Source organism: Mastigoproctus giganteus, chromosome 12, assembly GCF_048544385.1.
Source record: "Mastigoproctus giganteus isolate SK-2022 chromosome 12, ASM4854438v1, whole genome shotgun sequence".
NCBI classification, from domain to species: Eukaryota; Metazoa; Arthropoda; class Arachnida; order Uropygi; family Thelyphonidae; genus Mastigoproctus; species Mastigoproctus giganteus.
In genome coordinates, this window is record NC_143586.1 from 36876323 (window position 1) to 36897684 (window position 21362).

Here is a 21362-nt window from a genome sequence, read left to right on the forward strand (position 1 = left end):
GGCTCGGAAAACGTCTTTCGTTACACACAAAAGAGCCATCCCCTTAGCGGACATAGAACACTCGCCATTGCCGAATACTTCTGGTTAACCCACTACGACATTGACCCACACCACGATGTCGTGATTGTATATAGGTCCCGCCACTACCGACAGCGTGCCTAGTTAGAGTCGTTGAACATCACATACTATAATAGCTCACTCAACAGGAGCAGTGAATGTCGTGTCCACCCTATCATTGAAGCAATCCTTTTGATGAAGGACAAAAGTTGGCAACATGCGTCACAGCCACAGGCTTCAACATCCAACAATTAACCATCACATTACACTCTTAACTGTCTGTTTGACTGATGAAGGTTAGCAAACTAGCTGAAAGCTTTTGTATATATTTAATTTATATGTGTGTGTTTTCCACTTAATATTAAACTTGTCATTCTGTCTCCGTTTTGCTTTATATTTGAATTTATTTCAATTTCAATGTTAACTGTCTGCTGCTTTGCGTGATTCTAATCTTATAATACAGCCAAAATAAACTAGAAATTTAAAACTTACTTGGCATTCTCTTCTGTTTGCAGTAACGGCAGCATCAAATGTACCATCCACACACTCCAGGAAGCCAACATCATGAGACCACCATATTCAAGGAGAGGAACATTATAAGCTCGATCTTCTACGAGAGGATCACCGTCATTCCAGGTCCACCACATGTATTTGGAGATTATTGGTTCCGCAATTATGTCAATACATAAACAAATCAGTGAAGCAGCTGCTCCTTGTGCCAGTGGTGGCAACTTTGCAGGCTTGACAGCAATCCATCCAAACAAGGGAAAACTGTAATCTAAATGAAAATAAAGTGGGAATTAAAAAACAATTTTAGCAACTGAAGTAACGTAACGTTTTACCTATTGCTGTACTTTTCTTTAATCTCCAGCATGTGTCTTTTTGCAGAAGAAGATGGAACCCAGCTACGACTTGGATTAATACTCTTTCTAATAATTTCGAAAATAAAGTTGCCAATGGGTCTGATTGTAATAAATATGTTTCTACGATGTACTGACGTCAGGTCTTATGAATTTTGGGACTGTTTTATATGAATGGCACCAGTGTGTTCATCACTTTTGTCTCAATGTCTTAATTGCTGATCTCCATGTAATTCTACATTTTCCAGAAGAAAACATTCACTCTATAATGCTCATTTCCCTCTTATTTCTCGCAGAAAAAGTATCTGCTGTTCATCACGTGCTCATCTTCCATAACACTCCATACTGTTATAGACATGTCCAGATATCTCGATTCGAGATCACCCTGATATCGAGTCTCTCTTCAGGTAAACAAATCCCAAATACTGTATTCCTTTCTCGGCATCAGTAGTACCACGGGTAATTTGAATCGGACATGTTCAGACATGTCTCGCTTGTATAGTAAACTGCAGACAGTCCAGTGATATCACCAAAACAGGAGCCACTGGTTGTCACGTGGTCACTAATAGCATGACTGGACTTGCTTTGTACAATCCACTTTAAAAAGAACAATCCACTTAAACAAAGAAAGATAATATTTATTCCCAATGAGAGTCAGAATTAGTGATCTTCATCTGAATTTCTGTGAGATGGGAAAGTTAGAGTCTTATAGGGTCTCCAAAATTCAGAATTCGTATTTAGGCTGTTGAGTTGTTTAGCAGTGTGAGTAGATATGTTGGAGGTTTAAGCATATTTGCATAAAGTGGTCTGAACGTTGTGGATGAGGTTTAAAGCCATTTGCGTACAGTGGATCACGTAGTCTGACTTCATCTAGGAGTCTGTGAGCTGCTATCCCCCTACTATTTCTTGTAATGATATGTATAAAGTTGTCTGAACGTTGTGAATGAGATTTAAACACATTTGCATAAAGTGGTCTGAACATCGTGGATGAGGTTCAAACACATTTGCATACAGTGCATCACATGGTTTGACGTCATCTGGGAGTCCTTGAGCCACCATCCCCTACTATTTCTTGGAGGGCAGGAGGATAAAATGAGGGACAGTAAGTCTTATTCAGGATTTCGTACGTAGAATTACAATCAGAATTCCCAAACGTTAAGTATTTTCTTTTTTTTCTTTTCAGATTCAAATTTGTGGGGGCAAAGAAACATACGAGCAATTCTACAAAATCAGTGAAGGAACATAGACATCGTACTCACAATCGACATCGTACTGATAAATGCATCAAATAAAGGTGGTGCTGGCAATTCCCAAAATATAAAAAAAATAACTATTGTGCATCTAAACAGCCTCTTAGAAAAGAATTGCGTTGTCAAAATTAGGAATAATGGTAATTTGTGCATGGGACGTGCAATAGTAACAGCTATTTCAGCCAAACAAGAAGATGCTATTACGTACAGAAAAGTTCGCGAAGACAGAAACGGGATGCAGACTTGGAGAGCCATGCAATTGCTTGAAAAGGTAGACATTTCTGAGACAGTTTGTGGACTTGAAGAACTACAAAAATTCCAATGGGTTTTTACTCCCGAGTTTCAGATACTTGTACTGTCAACTGACAATGAGTTTGATATTATTTACAATGGCCTTGAAGCAGAGAAACAAATATTTCTACTGTGTATTGGCAAACACTACAATGTAGTATGTTCTGTGAAAGCATTCTTTGGAGCAGGTTATTGGTGATCACTGTGTTTTAAAACTTTCCAAAACAGTGAAAGCCTTCATGCACATTCTTGTCCCTCTTTGTGTAATAGGTGTCGAACATGTGATTATCATAGTGGCGAGTTGATGCTGTGTAGTGAATGTTATCGGTATTACAGGGGTAATATCTGTTTCGATGCTCATAAAACCAACAACGAATGCTCGGTATATTACCACAAGTGACAATATATTGTCTAACCACAAGAGTCATGATTACCGCCAATGGAAGCGAAAAAAAAAAAAAAAAAACACCTTTAAATAGTTGTGACATCAGAACAAAGGGACACTGCCCCCAGACCTTGCAGCATAGACCCACTATATAATGACAAAAGGTAGTGTGAGGACTATCACACATCACGGAAGGGATAAAACCCCATAATGACAGCCAGTAGATTTGATTATGACCCCAAGATAATGACCAGAAAATAGGACCCAGACCACATGCAGTCTGGAAGGATGACATCACAGATTTAACCCCCTATTAGTGTCCCACCTAGATGAGACTCAACGGCCAGCTTTTTAGGGCCTGCAAACTGATGGAGATGACATACGGTGGCACTCTCCCGCCGGAACAGCCTATTGGCGACCCAAATCCGCACTCTCTTGAGCGGATCTTTCTTTCCAAACTCCTGGGGAGGAGAGGCTTGCCTCTCGTTGCCTCCCCAATTTTCTCACTCTGGTGGGGCACGGGCATGCCTCACTACCTGCAGGGGCTATCTACTCTGTCGGCCCCTTATTTCCAACTTCTTCCCCCCAGTCTTCATCCTTCTCCCAAACTTTTGTCTTGCACAGCGTTTAGCCCTACATTTCAAAATCAAAAGAGAACATCAAAATTCTTGCCCGAACCTATTTGGTTTTTAAAACTCACTTTCACGGCACAGCCCCACGTTGCGTACTATTAATACTAACTTGCTAAGTAATTACTAATATCAACCTCGATTTATTTATTTATTATAATTATTATTTATTTTTATTTTATTTTATTTTTTTTGGTCCTAGCCACTGAAATCCCAGGAAAGTAAGTGGCAAGACCAGCCAGAGTACAAATATTGGTAACACCCGGCCGGCCTCCCTGTGGAGGGTATTGGTAACGTCGGGTCTCACTAGGGGCCCGGCGGCTAACAGGCCGGATGAACAATGGGCACAACAAACTACACAGTACATATCCCACAAACTTTTAAATCTCTGGCTTGTCCGATACAGAGAACATACGCGGAGATGGGAGAAATCCCAGGTGCCGTCAGACCCCGAACATACCTAATACCTAATACCTAATACCTAATATATCACCGCTGTCGTGAGTGTTTGCGAACATTCCCTACACAGAAACAACACAAACGCAAACCCCTGAATTATTGTGAAAAATGTAAGGCAGTTCACCAGCCACAACACTTCCATATTCGGAAACCTGCGGGCCCTAAAAAGCCCCTATCTATAATTTATTTCGACACTGAGATGGTGTTGCATCAGGGTGAACATATACCAGTGCTCTGTGTAGCAAGTTTTGGAGAACTGCGTTCATATGAGGGCCCGAACTGTGTCACAGTGTCCCTGGACAAGATTTTTGCAGTTCGTGAATTGTCAAAACGTGGTGGCGACGATCGAAACATTAGCCACCTCCAACCCAAATACAAATATGTGTTGATAATAGCGCACAATTTGCGAGGCTTCGATGGTTACTTCGTACTGACTACCTCCTACGGTAAGAACTTCGAACCTCGAGTTAGTTTTGATGGTTCTAAAATATTAGGAGTTTATCATTTGAAACTGAATCTCATCTTCTTAGATTCATATTCATACATATCCATTCCCCTTAGGAGGTTACCTGCAATGTTTGAATTACCAGAGGTTCGAAAAGGATTCTTTCCGCATGCATTCCATACTCTACAAAGTGCCAATTATGTGGGTCCTATTTCCGATGAAAAACATTTCAAACCTGAATTTATTATGAAGGAAGACCGTGTAGAGTTCCAAGCATAGTACCGCGAGAAGAAAGGCCAATCGTACAACTTAAAGACAGAGCTCATTGCCTATACACTCGACGATACGTGATAGCTGTAATAAGTTCAGGTCTCTCCTAATCGAAGTCACCGACGTCGACCCGTTCTGCCAAGTGGCGACGGGTCGACACCATTTGGTGTCGACACCATTTGGTGTCCATAGCTGTTATAATTAGGTTTTTCGTCCAGCAAAACAGGCAAATCGACCAGAGAACACACTCAGACACGAATACGGGTTAATGTAATCATTTGCGTGTAACCCTGATAGAATAATTTGGTTTTTTTTTTGTTGAAACCAGACATATCTGAACATATCCAGTTCAAAACATCTTGTATACTACTGCCATCATCTATGGTAGATTTATCGATCGCGGTAATGCTCTACTTCTAAACAACTATTGACTAAAATCTCAAATCCATCTTACTATGGAATATTATTTATACTGTGGTTTTTAGAGATTAAATAATTTGTTTGTGTGAACACAGCGCATCTTTTTCTGACAAGAATGGACCTCAGGAATTTTCAACATGTGAGAGAGCACCGAATCTTTAAGATCATGATAAGTCGAAGGGAGTGCTTGCCAATAAAATTCCAAATAAATTCAGTTTTTTGTCTAGAAACATCGTCCTCCCAAATCGGGCAGAAAAGGCACAAGTCAGGAACCTGTCAATTACGCGAGGAATATTGATGAGCTTTTTGATTATATGATTGAGTTCGTCACTCCCCAGCGGGAACAACTAATTTAGCTTCACTTAAGAGATTCCACTCCAGGTAGGTTTCGACTGTTTAATTTTCAGCATATTGTAGCTTGTGATATGATAACACTTTCATTAAATTCGGATTAAAGTAACCTAACCTAGCAGACTGCTGGCTGTGAGTGCTGTATACTGAAACAGTTTCCAAATATAATAATCAGATCAGGAAACAGGCGACATAAGACAATAGGGCAGAGAAGATGTACACGAAAGCGAAACTGAAGTAAATTATTATATTAGGATTACCCGAGAACACCTAATTTACCCATGGGTATTATGTCCTTAAATTGCTTTTGTAATCTGATTGGTTTGCTTATTCTACTGGGCTTAATTTATCTGGAGTTTCCAGAATGAGAGATGTTGTTATCCTCGCGCGAAACCGAATAACAGGAACGGTGTGAAAAATGTTCATAAACATTCTTTACATTACTGATGGAATGTTGACTAATAAGAGTCATGACAAAAGAAAAATGCATATAAATTAACAGGTGATGCGGAAGCCTATAGTAGATATAAGGTAGTCTGTAATCAAGTCACAAAGGAGGTTAAGTTACAAAGATTGGCAAAGAATGCAAAGAAAAACAGCAAAGACTTTTTTACTTATATAAACTCTATAAGGAAGGGGAAAAATCAGATTGGTCCACTTGAAATCAATTGTTCGGCAGTACATGATCCTGCTCAGACACCTGACAAACTGGATGAGTATTTTGTATCTGCTTTCCCACATGAGGAACTATGTAGGAAAGTGAAGAACAGAAGCAACTCAAAGAGGGAGCTAAATGATTTTATAATAACTGAGATGAAATTGGAGGAAAATCGTTGAAGTTAAAAATGCATTTGGCGGTTGATAGGATAATTCCAGTTATATTAGAGGTGGCAAAGGTATACAGCAAACCCTTAGCTATAACTATGAAAGTATCGTCAGACTCAGGTGAGGTCCACATGGATTGGATATGTGCAAATGTCTCTCCAATTAAAAAAAGGAGAATCGAAGTGTGACACAAGTAATTACAGACTTGTTAGTTTAACGTCTGTTCCGGGAAAATAATGGAGTCACTGGTTAAAGAAGCATTGCAATCATCTAGACAAGATTGCAGTAATAATTCATACAGAACATGGGTTTGTTAAGGGGAAGACTTGTCTGACCAATTTGATTGGATACTATGATGTGGTCAGAAAGGAATTGGATGCAAAAAATAATTTGGATTTCACAAAAGCTTTTGATTCTGTTGCACATGAAAGACTACTGCACAAATTGGAGTAGTATGGCATTAAGGACAAGTTACTGCAAGGGATAAAAGGATGGTTGAGTGGAACAAGACTGGGAGTGGTAATCAATGGACACTGCTCTTCGTGGACTAATACTATTAGTGGATTTCCCTCAGGTTTCGGTGGTGATCTCACTGTTATTTTCTATATTTATTAATGGCACTGATGAAGGATATAAGGCCTTAATGTCGAAATTTTCAGATAATACAAAGGGTTGGCAGGGTTTTTAAGGACAGTAATGACGGCATGCTACTGCAAGAGGATCTAGAAAAGTTGAGCAGATGGGATGAGAAGTGGCAACTGAAGTTTAACATTGATATCTGCAAAGTACTGCTTATGGGTAGAAGTAACCCCAGAGAAACGTACCAACTGTACGGTACTACAATCATAGTGGTTGAGAATGTAAAAAGACGTGGGTGTAATTGTGCAGTCAGATATGAAGTTTTCTGGGCAGTGCAGACCGCCTGTGCCTAAGCAGGTCATGGGGTTTCGTAAATGATATACAGAAATTTTGCTGGTAGGGAAAAGGAGGTGAGGCCACGCCTTGGGTACTGTGTACAGGTCTGGTGGCTTCATTTTAGGAAGGATGAAGATTTTTTTGAGCGTGTACAGAGAAGGGCAACAAGATTGGTCAGGGGAACGAAGGGATCCTCTTACTAAGAGAGACTTAAATTCTGCAAATTGCAGCGGCTGGAGACTAGGCACCTGCGAGGTGATCTGATTGAGGTGTATAAGGCCGTGAATGGGTTGAGTACGCTGAATTCTGGTGGGATTCTGCCGCTTGCTCTGATGCAGAACCTAAGGGGGCATAATTCTAATTGAGGAAAGACAGTTGTAGAATATAGATGTGTGGAAATTTTCCTTTAGTCAGCGGTTGTTGATTTCTGGAACAAACTTCCATCTGTGGTTGTGGAATTTGAGAACTTAAATAAATTATAGAAAGTAGTGGACAATCTTTTGCAGCGAATGGATGGCTGAAAGGAAGATTTTTTTTTCGGCTGATGCTGTTATAAGCTTGGTTTCTTGTTTCATGTACCACTTCTAATGCTAATTCTAATTCCAACCTGGCATTTTCTACCTGTATAAGGAAGAGGGTGATTATAAACATCCTTTTCCTTATACTTCGTACTCCTTGCGAAGACAACAGGGAAATAATTAGAATACATTCTCTTAAAAATTGTGAATTATGTCCCTGAACAACAATGTGCGTTTGTGCCCACAGCAGTCACAAGAAGTAAATTAATATTGCATATCTTAAGTGGATTTGGGCGTTTCAGAGAATTATCCTGTTTTTTTTGGATGGTAATCGTTGAACAAGAGAAGTGGTTACCGATAGACAAACAGAACCGGCAGAACAACATCAAATTGTAGAATATTGCTTCCGGTAGTACAATATCGACATACAGAGTAAGTGAACAAATTACCCTCCACATTATTTCATTGGTTGAAGGAGCAAAATGATGAGTGGTGGATTGATGCAGTTCATAGCAGATAATAAGCACCTGCATCTTCACCTTCACCTCTGCCTACTGCAGAGGTGAAGGTGATTCTTGCAAAACTTCTATTAGAATAAGGAGCGACCTGGAGCGAGGGGTGTTGGGGGTTTCAGGGACGGATGGCAGTCGTGCTGAAATAGATGGGTGTATGGGATGTGTTAGGGTAACTAGGAATAGGAATAGGAGCATGTATGCTTGCATGTATACCAATGCTAGAAGTATAGTAAATATATTTGATGAATTTGAAGTGTTGGTCAAGACATCAAAGGCGGATATTGTTGGGATGTCAGGGACGTGGTGTCACACAGATATAAGGAATGCACAACTGGAATTTGGGGAGTACAATGTGTACAGAAAGGATAGACAGGATAGAAAGGGAGGAGGTGTTATGCTGTTAATAAAGAAAAACATAAAATCAAAAGATGTGCATCCAGTTGATATAGATGAACAGTGCACTGTTGAGTCAGTTCGGTGTGACATAAGCACTGCGAAAGCAAAAATAAGAGTATGAGTGTGTTATAGGCCTAATGACTCGAACGAGTACAATGAACAATTGTACAGAAAAATAGAGTGGGGTAGTAAATCGGAATCTCTTATAATGGGGGATTTTAATTTCCCAGATATTGACTGGAACTTGTGGGTTGATCACCCACACACTAGCAAGGCTTTTGTGGATTTATTGGATGATTGTTTTCTGCAGCAGCATGTTCGAGAGGCAACCAGAGAGGGTAATACTCTTGGTCTGGTTATCAGCAGTGATCATTCATGTATTAAGAATTTTTAGATAAAAATGGCAAAAGATGCTAAGAAAAACAGCAAAGATTTCTTTACTTATATAAACTGTAAAAGGAAGGGGTGAATCTGATTGGTTCACTTGACATCGATGGTTCGACTGTTGATGATCCTGCTCAGATAGCAAACAAACTGAATGAGTATTTTGCATCTACATTCACACGTGAGGAATTATTAAGGTTTGAAAATGGCAGAAGGTTATCAAATTGTAGCAGGATACTTAATGATTTTGTAATAACTGAGAAAATTGGAGGAGAAATTGTTGAAGTTAAACATAAGAAAGGAACCTTGGGTGGATGGGATCTATCCAGTTATATTAAAGGAGGCGGCAAAGGAAGTAAGCAAACCCCCTAGCCATAATTATGAGAGCATCTTTGGACTAAAGGAAGGTTCCCACGGACTGGAGATGTGCAAATGTATCCCCAATTCACAAAGGGGGATTGAAGGGTGACACGAGTAATTACAGACCAGTGAGTTTAACTTCTGTTCCGGATAAAATAATGGAGTCACTGGTTAAAGATGCATTGCAGGATCATCTAGACAAGACTGCAGCAATAATTCAGACACACCATGGGTTTGTTAAGGGAAAGTGTTGTCTGACAAATTTGATAGGATATGATGATGGGGTTACAAAGGAACGGGATGCAAAAAATAATTTTGATATCATATACTTGGATTTCAGGAAAGCTTTTGACACTGTTGCGCATGGAAGACTATTGTACAAATTGGAGCAGAATGGTATTAAGGGTAAGTTGCTACAATGGATAAAAGGATGGTTAAGTGAGATAAGACAGAGGATGGTAATCAATGGGTGCTGCTCTTCGTGGACTAATATTATTAGTGGAGTCCCACAGGGTTCAGTGTTGGGTCCACTGTTGTTTTCTATATTTATCAATGATATTGATAAATATACAAAACAAAGGCTTACGTTCTGCAAGTTGCAGTGGCTGGAGACTAGGCACCTGCGCGGTGATCTGATTGAGGCGTATAGGCATTGAATGGGTTGAGCACGCTGTATTTTGATGGGATCCTTCCACTTGTTCAGATTACGAACCTAAGGGGTCATAAATTCAAATTAAGAAAAGACAGATGTAGAATAGATGTGCGGAAATTTGCCTTTAGCCAGCGGGTGGTTAATTGCTGGAACAAACTTCCATCTGTCTTTGTGGAAGTTGACAGTTTGAATAAATTCAAGGAGGAACTGGACAGGCATTTGGAGGGAATGGTGTGATTTTTTTTTTTTTTTTTTTTTGGCTGATGCTGCATAAGCTCATACACTTGCTTTTTTGCATCACATGCCACTATTACTACTACTACATTCAGACTATACACAGTGCGTCTGAAAGTTAGTGAAAAAAAATGAGATGGTCGTCAGATTCTTTTTGACATTTCAGATGTTATCAAATCGTTCCTCTTTTAAACCGGTAGACTGTATAATGCTAAAAATATACCAAAAGTGTTATTTAAGCAAAGATTAATATTAAACATAAGTTAGAACAGCTCGATTAATTAAATATTCCTGATTAATCAAGAATGTTTCCAAAATATTCACTTACAGCCGCAAATGATATACGATGGTAGTCTCGTGCCAAAGAAGCTAATTATTCCTGTTTGATAGAACCAGCAGTTCAGAACGGGAAATAGAAGATTGAGAACCTCTGCTGTTATTCCAGCGAAGACACAAGTAAAAAGAAAGAGGATTTCTTTAGTTCCTCGTCTGAAAGCTGTAAAGTTTCAAAAAAACATTCTGTTAGTTAAATTATTTGTACTTAAAGGTTTTTGTCGTATTCAATAAAACAATAAGAAATAAAATTTACCACAATATTCGTATTGACAATCATTTTCTAAAAGAAAAATTATAAATCAATAAAATAAAAGTAAAATAATAAGGACGAGGCAAACTATTGATAAAAGGATACATTGAACGGTACGTTGACGAGGTCTAGTACCATTCAATACATCCAATCAATACTTAGCAAGAGCTATCTATTTCTGCTAGTTATGTATTAGTTTAGCTAGGTCCAAATGATCAACTGTTATTTTATTATTAACAGCATACTGGCAGAATAACAGCTGGCACGACCTATAGCAGTGAAGAAAATAACACAGAAAGTGAGAGCCCACAATAAGTTACACGTGGGATGAAAAGTATTTGAGCAATTTACCAGTTAAAATATATTTAGGATATTTACCAGTGAAAAAGAAGATATTCAAATTTATTAATATTTATAATTTAAAATATAATTTTTGATCATTTGGACCGGTTAAACTAGTATATAACGAATAGAAATAGATAGCTGTTGCTAATTAATGATTGAATGTATTGAATGGCGCTGGCCCTCATCGACGTACCATTAAGTGTATCCTATTTTCAATAATTTTCGCTCAATCTCCATTATTTTATTATTTTTTTAATAATTATTTGTTTATTTATATTGTATAGCACATGAAACCAACTCAGGCTATCTTAGCCTTTATCGGTTCTTTTAACCTCATGGCTCACTTTAAATACTCTTACTGTAAATTCTACTCTGTCGGCCTAAAGGCTCAGTTTGAATGCTTTTATTGTAATTAATACACACAATTCAATTATTTTTTTCCTAAAGGCGCTCTTGAAATGCTTCTATTGTACTGTATTATTCAATATCCTAATCATACTCTTGTAATTATTTTAAAGACTAATGTAATGTTTCATCATTAACCTGATCTGGGACAATTTTCTTACTTTTCCACTCACGCATTTTACTTTTAATTAATTATTATTTATTTAATAAAAGATTATGTATATACTGTGGTTTATTTATTCTCGTTGCCACAGGTGATTTGGTGAACAAGAATCTATTCTTTATATCAAGGGTTACTTGTTCCCTGAAGATAACATTACTGAAAGTATTGGTTTAGATGTTGTAGTGTGGTTTTAGGAGCATGGACAACTCAGGACATATTGCTCTGCGCATATTGTTTGTAAATTGTGTGGGTTCCGAGGTCGATTTTCTGTTTGTTGGACGAAAAACCCCAGTTTCCGGGAGGAAAAACCATGATAACCTCACCATTCACCGATTAACTCAGCCACGTTGTGAAAAAGGTCCATAAAAATTCCTTCACTCTTAGATGGGACTCGAACGCAGGTCTTTTCCACGCGGTGTGGTGAGGTACCAACTTTATTACCCTCGAAGGCATTTGTTTAAACAATATTTGGGGAATAATACACATTTATGGGTAAATGATCAAAAAGTATTTAAAATGTAAACAGAATAAGCAAAATTGAACATATAAACTAAATTATATAAGGTAAATAATACTGTCGGGAAATTTTCCAGTTAACATTATTTGTTTCTAGGATAGTTGGTAGAGATATAACTAAGGAGCAGTGCACTGCTTATCCCTAACTAAGGAAAGGAATTAGTTCTGATGGGCGGACAATATTTTCTCTTTCAACTGATGTTGAAACAGAAAATAGGAAACAGGAAACCAGATTATGCGAACTGTCCTGTGAAAATCTGATGACCAATAATAAAGTAATCAAAATTAAGTTAGTCACTATATCACTATATAGTCTAGTTTAAAAATATTTCGTGAATTACCTAATATAACATTGATGGTAGTCGTCACCCAAGCAAGAATTTCTAATACAACTGTGGAGAGGTTCTGTTCCCACAATACAAAGGGATTGGTCAATGTTACAGACCATTTCAATAGCTGAAAATATAAACGCAATAAGAATACATAAAACACCCATTTTGCAATCGATATAAATAAAAATATTGTAAGGTTGCTTTCCCAAAAAACGCATTCATACAGTAACTTTAATACAAACTCATATATTTTACTATATACAGTACATGAGGCGTGGCAATGAAGTTCCCAAACTGGAGCGATAAAAAGAACTCTGAAGGAGCTTTAAAAAAAGTCCTATTTTTATACAAAGTAATTACCACCTCATTGAATGCACATATTTAACTGTTCCGAAAGTTTCTGAAAAGAGTTTGCTGCAAAGAAATGATGTTCAGTACGGTGATTACGTCTTTCTTTATGTCCTCCATACGCTGAATTCGCTTTCCTTTAAGGGCAGTTTTTACCTTGGGAAAGAGTAAAGGGTCCGCTGGTGCTAGATGGGGAGGGTAAGTTGGATAATCGACGTACAATGCCAGTTGATCCGCACAATGCCAATGTTAACGCTGCTACTGCTAATGAAACTTGTTGTTACTTCCAACCTGTCAGCCTATTGCACAATCTCGGTACCACAATGTGTTGGAGGCAGTTTGAAGTACAGCATACCATTTCTGTTTATTTTCAAACTTATCGAACATGATCACAAAAGCACCAGTCCGGAAACTTCAATGCCACGTCTCGTATACATGTAGAGAAGTTATAGAAGTTGTACTTTTCTTTTCTTACCATCTGAGACAAAACTTATACATTTTCATAGAAACGTGTTTCAAAGAACCAAAAATTTGATAAAGTTTACGACGGTCCATCCAAGTCCCTCTGTCTCTCTCCCTCCTCAGCTAAGATACACCAAATCGAAACGCTAGTCGGACGGTTTTCTCGAACTACGCAGTAGTGAACGTACCAGAATATTTTCACTGTGATTGATTTTCAACGGACTCTTCCAAATTTAATTATTTGATTTAAATTATAGTGTATTTAATATTGTATTCAACAGCTTCATATTAATTAAGGTTCTTATTTTGTTTTGTAACTAGTACATTGCTGTACTGTAAATAATTTGTAATTTTGCTTTAATATAATTTTAACCCTTGCAAGACTGCACCGAGAGGGATTCACAAAATAAAATGAAACTTTTCATTTTATTTTATGAACACAATACATGGAAAAGGTTCATAATCTCAAGGATACAACTTGCAATTAATGCAACTTTGGCCTTAATTTCATGCTGTATCCTTGTCTGTACATTTGAACCTTTTAATAACAGGAAGACTATTTTGGACAGTTAATTTTCAACAATAGTTAGCTCAGTTACTGATTGGAGGGGTGAATTGTTGAGGAGGCTTCCATTCTGCAGTGGATTGATAATGGCTGCAGTTAACCCCTTTTTTTCGGTTCTAGTATCACTATTATGTTTACATCCAGTGATTATGTTAGCACTTAGAGTGCTGCCGTTTTTTCTCAATGGCATGGGATGGATACCCGCCTCTTGGGTGTCCGTTCCATGAGGGTGCCATAGTAGCCTTCACATTTCATGTTCAGCGGTTGCCATATTAGCATTCAAAATGTTGAATGGTAATATGGCACCCTTTGGAAATTGCTAAAGCCTTGGCCCATCCACTGTAGTTCTTCGATCTGGTTAATCCTAGAGAGAACTAAATCATTCATTGAATATTGCTTATGTTTTTCGCATGATTACACTACTCAGATGCATTTGTTTAGAGTAATCAGTAATTGAGCACATGGCAACTAAAATAAAACACAGTCATGACTTTTGCAAAGTCATGACCTTCATAAAGTTAACATCATGATTTCACTCTCACTGTTTTTAAAGGGGTTATAATTAACTTAAGGGAAAAAATGAATTTGTGGTTAGCACTCAATTGAGATTTTTTTGAGATGTTATAAAGGAAGATGAAGCAAGAATTTGTTACATAAAAATTCAGAAGAAAATATAATAACAAATGAAAAACTCAAAATATATAAATTGTAATTAGAATATTTATCAAGATAATTTGTGGTTAAATCAAGCCAAATACAAAGTAAAATCATGGAGAAGTCAAGTCAAACTGAAATCAAACTTTCATTACGGTTGAAAATAATGTTCTAGAAGACATAATAATAATAATTATTATTTATTTCTTCTCCTAATGTTTTTTTTTCCACTCCGTTACAGGTTCTGATACCAGGTGGCTGTCGTGGTCGTTATGTCCAGTTACCATAGTAGTATAGAAAATGTAGGTTAGTAATAGTAATAGAGACATGCGATGCAAGAAAGCAAGTGTATGAGCTAATGTAGCATTAGCCAAAATAATAAAAAATTTACATAACCTCTAAACGTTTGTCCAGTTCCTCCTTTAATTTATTTAAGCTATCAACTTCCACAATGATAGATGGACGTTTGTTCCAACAATTAACCACCCGCTGGCTAAAGGCAAATTTCCGCACATCTATTTTACAACTGTCTTTCCTCAATTTGAATTTATGCTCGCTTAGGTTCGTAATCTGGGCAAGTGGAAGAATCCCATCAGAATTCAGCGTGCTCAACCCATTCAAGGCCTTATACACTTTAATGAGATCACCTCGCAGGGCCTAGTCTCCAGCCGCTGCAATTTGTAGAACTTAAGCCTCTCTTGGTAAGAGGAATCCTTCATTATCCTCATCAATTTTGAGAAGTTTCCACTTCTCAACCCATCTGCCCAAATCTTCTAGATCCTGTTGCAGTAGCCCACTGCTGTTACTGTCATTAACAATCCTGCCAGCCTTCGTATCATCTGCCAACTTCGACCCTAAGCCTGATATACCTTCACCAATATCATTGATAAATATAAAAAACAACAATGGGCTCAACACCAAATCGTGTGGGACTCCTCTGATAACATTAGTCCACGAAGAGCAGGGTCCATTGATTACTACTCTCTGTCTTCTCCCACTCAACCACCCATTTTTATTCATTGTAGCAACTTGCCCTTAATACCATTCTGTTCCAATTTGTACAATAGTTTTCCATGCGCAACAGTGTCAAAAGCTTTCCTGAAATCCAAGTATATGAAATTAAATTTATTTTTTTGCGTCCAGTTCCTTTGTAACCACATCATAATATCCAATCAATTTGGTCAAACAAGACTTTCCCTTAACAAACCCATGCTGTGTCTGAATCATTGCTGCAGTCTTGTCTAGATGATCCTGCAATGCATCTTTAACCAGCGACTCCATTATTTACCCGGAACAGAGGTTAAACTAACTGGTCTGTAATTACTCGTGTCACCTTTAGATCCCTATTTTTGAATTGGGGATACATTTGCACATCTCCATCCGTAGGGACTTCCCCTGAGTCGAAGGATGCTCTCATAATTATGGCTAAGGGTTTGCTTACTTCCTTTGCTGCCTCCTTTCATATAACTGGATAGATCCCAACCACCCCAGGTGTCTTTCTTATGTTTATTTTGAACAATTTCTCCTTCACTTTGCTCTCAGTTATTTCAAAACCATTAAGCACCTTGTCTAGCACAATGTACTCTTTTACATATGCAAAAAAGGCCCTCCTGTCCCTAAAAAGACCCACTCTTCCCTTAAAATCGTTCATTTTTCAAAATATTCTCCAAAAATCAAATAATTAAAACTATTTATATTAATTATATAAAATTGTATATTTTAAGAAAGTAGTTTAGGTTTAAGCAAAAAAAATGACTAAAAAACTCCCTATTTTAATAAATTCATTATTTTTGCGAATTTGCTGCTTCTTCAAAATCAATTATGACCTTTATTTTTTCCACTCTTTCCATACCTTTAAAAATTGTACACATTCGAACTTTATCATACTAACCATTGTTCTTGTGGACAACGTGAAGACTGACAGCATCTTTCATTTGACTGGCATTTATGAGAACTTGAGAATGCCCTTAAAAAAATGTGCATGTGCTAGAGATTTTAACTGGAATATTACCTTGTGGGAAACAAAGAAATTTACTCCACCTTCCCGAACTTTGTTTCTCTTATTTCTGAAAGACTCTGATCTATTGGACAACACCAACTCCTTCCATCTTGTTTTTTTTTTAATTACTGAAATGTTTGTATTGCATGCTGAGTTTAAATATGTGCTGTATACTGATGTAATCATATTAGCTTAGTTTAAGTTTTAGTTTACCTTAACTGTTATTGAATGACTCGGTTTGTTGGTCCACATTTCTTAACTCTATTTTGGGTAATACAAATTTGAGAGAATTTTCACCTCACGGTATCTGTGTCTCTCTGTATTTGAGTTTCTGGATATGGCGCTGAAGTGTTCATATTATGAGCATTTTAGCGCCACTCGAGTGGTTCGAGGAACGCTGTGAAGATTTCACCCATCTTCATCGCCCTCCAAATTTGCCCGATCTGAATCCAATTCAACTCCCAGTTGGAATGATTTGGAGTGGGAAGTGAGGCATATGGACACGCAGCCACAGCTATTCCTTTCCATTGCAGGAAAGCCCTGCAGGCATCATGGCAGCAGAACCATACGGACGTCTACAAAGATCTAGTGGTCAATGTCTAGGCTAATAGCGGCTCTTATCCGTGCAAACAGTAGTCCAACACGGCATTAGGTCATAAATCAGTGATCACCCAATGTACATATAACCTAAATTTAGTCCAGTTCAGCCAACAAAAGAATTCAAGTTTTTCCTGAGGGCTACTCGTAAACTGTTACTGGACACTTCATCAGATACCTTCAGATTCTTTCTTATTTGCTTTTCGTGTATAGCGTATAAAGTTAAGAAAGAAGTACATTATCTCCAGTATATTTAGTTTTACTGAAAATAGGAGAAAGTCAACGTTTCTCTTTTCTATGAGTGTTCTTTCTGTGTAAGCGCTAAATTAAATGTACCCATGTACGTTGTAGTTTAGTGCTTATATCTTTTTGATATCTTGGAGTCCGTATTAAGATTAGATAAGAAAGCAGCTGGTCTGAATATTTTAGTGAACAAATTGCGCAGCTTACCTGTACTGGTCCATCCCAAGGATTGGGGATCACTCGCTCTTCATCCATAACTTCCATCAGCTAATTAAATAGTGTAGAATTCTACCAGTCTAGTATTCGAAGGAGACCTTCGCAGAAGGTGCCACTTCTAAATAATGTCCTTTCACTGAAGCCCTGATTGGGAGAACGGTATTTAAGTTTTTCTCTGTTTTGCAATTACTGTTGATTCGGTTTGCAAAAACGCCCATTTATAAATGAAGGAAGCAAATAAATATACAAACAATGTGCACCGTTCATTTTAAATTATGAATTGTCTTCATAGATGAGTGAATGATAAGGAAAACTGCTCCGAAAGGAAAATTAATTTAATTTTGCAGACCTTGGTCATTTTTCCCTTTTATACTACTTGAACAGAACAACATATTATAATAACATATTATGAGTACATGATGACGATCTGCAGTGCTGGATGAAATATAATCATCGACTAAAAACCACCTTAAAATTTAAATGTTGTTATTTATTAGAAATAATGCAGCAAAATTTGTAGATTGTAATTAATAAATTTTAATATTATTGAATTAGAAATAACTGTTGTTATTTTCGAGTAAGTTTGAGAATTGTATTCGGGGGAGGGGGGGAAATGATGACAAACATCGTAGTTTATTTTCCACGACTGTACATTACATACAGTCGAGGAAAAAATCTAAATTATGAAACGCTTTGAGCGAAATGAAAGAACATGTGATATTGCGCGTATCGTTAAATAGAAAATTTCGCTATAAAGAAGTTCATTAATATTTGAAAAAAATCATACAAATTATAATCAAACGTTTAAGTATTATGATAATCTGAATATACTTAAATAATCTTAAGTATTATAATAATAACAATAAAATTGAATATTTTTGCCCGGGGATACTTTATTTGGGAATATTTTTTTCTGTTACCAAGTGTACTGTATCTTATCATTTCTCTAATTCAAAATCAATGACAGATTATTTGACCAATTTATGAATTTGGTTTCAAATTATCGTCACTTATAATTTGAATCTGCTTCCATATAAAAGCTATTTCTTAGAGTCACCAGGAAAGTTATTTAATCTACCCATGTGTGTTTTGGTAAATTGCGTGTGTTGGTGCCTGCTCTGCTGGAAGAAAAACCCCAGTTTTTCTGGAGGAAAATCCTCTATCTACTCCTGAGACGGACTAACTCAGTCACAGAGGGGAAAAAAAAAAGCTCATAAAAATTCCTCGCATCATCGACGGCATTTGAACTCTGGCCTTTTCCACCCGTTGTCGGGAGGACAATGACTATACCAGTGTGCTACCACGCATAATCTGCTTCCATAGTACTGAGACGATAAGACGTGACATATTAAGCCAACCTACCGCCCCGTCTGCGAATGAATCATCTAACCGACGATGGCTTGCCATCCTGAGTACTGGAGATGTGGCTATCACACAAAGCAAGCCAAAAAACGGGAGTGAAATGATGTGGTTTCAACCGGTGTTTTTATAGGCATGAGAAATTTGCATAATGAGAAGCTGTGTAAGTTGGTAGAATTTCGGAAATTTGATTACTCTTCATAGATAAAGGGCCCTAATGGGTTGCACATTTATAGGATCGCCGTCCTCCCCACAGCGGGCGGAAGGGACCTGGAATTTCTAAGGGCCTTTTTCACAACGTGGCTGAGTTTGTTGGTGTCAGGCGAAGGTAACATGTTTTTTTTTAATACCAGAAACTCGGATTTCTCGTTCAGCAAACAGAAAATCAACGTCACAGCACACGCATTTTAAAGACAATATACACGGAGAAATATGGCCTTAGACACTAATGCTTCTAAACTCCTACTAGAACATCGATAAAGGTACCATGGAGGTATTTGCAGAACTTGGTCACTTTGCACTTTTCTGGTTTCAACTGATTGAACGCTAAAGCATAAGTCCAAAGAAGCAACTGTAAATATTCACTATTTCTGATTTCTTTCCCTTTGTACTGGAATGCAAGACGATTATTTGTTTACTCTTATTTCAGAAATGTTATTCGTTTTTTGCCATCATGTATCGTTTTTTATTTCCAGAAATTATTTAAATTGATGTCATGAGTTGTGTTATTGAATGAAGAAGTAAATTCTGGGAATTTACAAACTAAATCTTCACATGTTGGCAACATTGCCTTCAGTCATTCGTTTCTTGACCTCCAAACTCCATGTAACAGTGTGAACTCAATTTGTTTTTTAGGTTATCGTGTCAAATTGGTGCTTAAAACTATCGTGTCAAATTGGTGCTTAAAACTAAGTAAAATGCCTTAACGCAAGTGTTTGAACAATGCGAATTTATGAAATATATATACAGTGATAACCCAGTTTAATATAATACAATAAAATATACAATAGCAGCAGCTTTCGAGACTGTAGTGTCTCTTTTTCAACTGATAATTTGATTTGAATACAACGTATATAGTGCAATGAGCTGAGAGTGAGGTACGTTATTCATTCAAGCTTGAATGAATAACGTGCCTTTAAAGTGATAGGCATACTACGTAAACAGAAAACGGGCAACACAAAAATGTCTTGCTCTTTTGTGTTAGTGGGAGAGTCGGGCAAGGAGTAAGCACTGGGATGTCAAGGTCTGCCCAAAGACGAGCGGTTTGCTGCCTGGATCATAGAATTTAGTTCATAAACCACTGGTAGACTCCAAAACTGCCGTCTTTCCACCCGTGCGCATGAAACTTGGTTTGATGAAAGAGTTTGTGAAAACTTTACCTTAGGATTGATTCTGCTTCAACTCCCTTTGTATTAAATTCCCATTGATCACCGAAGAGAAGCTAAAACTAAGGGATCAAGATTTTTAGGTAAATTTAAATAAAAGAGAGAAACAAGCATGAATTAGCTTCAGGTCTATTCTTGAGAACTTCTTGGGGAACAACAAGGATCCAGACTACAAGAATACATTTGAATATACGTTGGCAAGCTTCAAGATTGGCTGCAACATGAGTGTCAAGGTATGTTTTGAATTTACCAAACATTTGCAAGTGGTAAGTGAAGAACAGGGCAACAGATTTCACCACGACATTTAAGGGATGGAAATGATGTACCAGGGGAGGGGGAATGTCAACATGATTGCTAACTCTTGCTGGATGCTGAAGAGGGACTGTAAAGTAAAAGGATCTGCAAGAAAATCAAAGAAACGAAAATTTACCCATCGTAAATCAGTTTTTGAAATGAGAATTTCTCTTTTAAATGCCGAGTATGTTATATACTGTATAACCATAATAATAAGAAATGATCATGTTAAATTAGGTTTTACCACATGAAATTAGGTTGAAAAATAGCATAGGTTTTATGAAACTCATGTAGAATACAACCTCAATTTCCACACTAAATTGTTCGCAGGTGATGTTCAGGATTCTTACAGAATCCCGTCATCAGACTGCAAATGTTATAGAGAGGGGGGCGGGGAAATAAAAGCGCATTTAATAATTATGTAAATTAAATTTTGTTACAAAATTAATCATAAGTAATTTACATCAAAAAATATTTCGATTTTTTTTTTTTAAATTTGTTCTGGGACTTGAAGACTAACATTTTGAAAACTAATATTGTTAAATTCAGATTGCAGGCTGAAACTCACCTTTTCACTTTAGAATCTTCTTAGTTTCAGATAACTTTCTGAAAACGAAAAATTTGTGTTTATTGCTGCTTTTATTTTATCTTATAGATTTAAATGTTATCTTTGTTGA

At 37.2% G+C, this 21362-nt stretch overlaps 1 protein-coding gene across 1 annotated transcript in view; it reads right to left on the reverse strand.

Annotated features, from left to right (window-relative positions):
- The window catches only part of LOC150076895 (uncharacterized), a 40041-nt gene extending 22332 nt beyond the window's left edge, over nucleotides 1-17709 (reverse strand). The window contains exons 1-4 of the mRNA XM_090385720.1: nucleotides 17639-17709; nucleotides 12573-12687; nucleotides 10545-10712; nucleotides 550-835 (exon numbers count right to left, since the gene is read on the reverse strand). Of these exons, the coding sequence (XP_090241846.1) occupies nucleotides 550-835; nucleotides 10545-10712; nucleotides 12573-12687; nucleotides 17639-17695 (626 nt within the window). The 5' untranslated portion in view covers nucleotides 17696-17709. The remainder of the gene's footprint in view (nucleotides 1-549; nucleotides 836-10544; nucleotides 10713-12572; nucleotides 12688-17638) is intronic.
- Between the last annotated feature and the right edge of the window lie 3653 nt (nucleotides 17710-21362).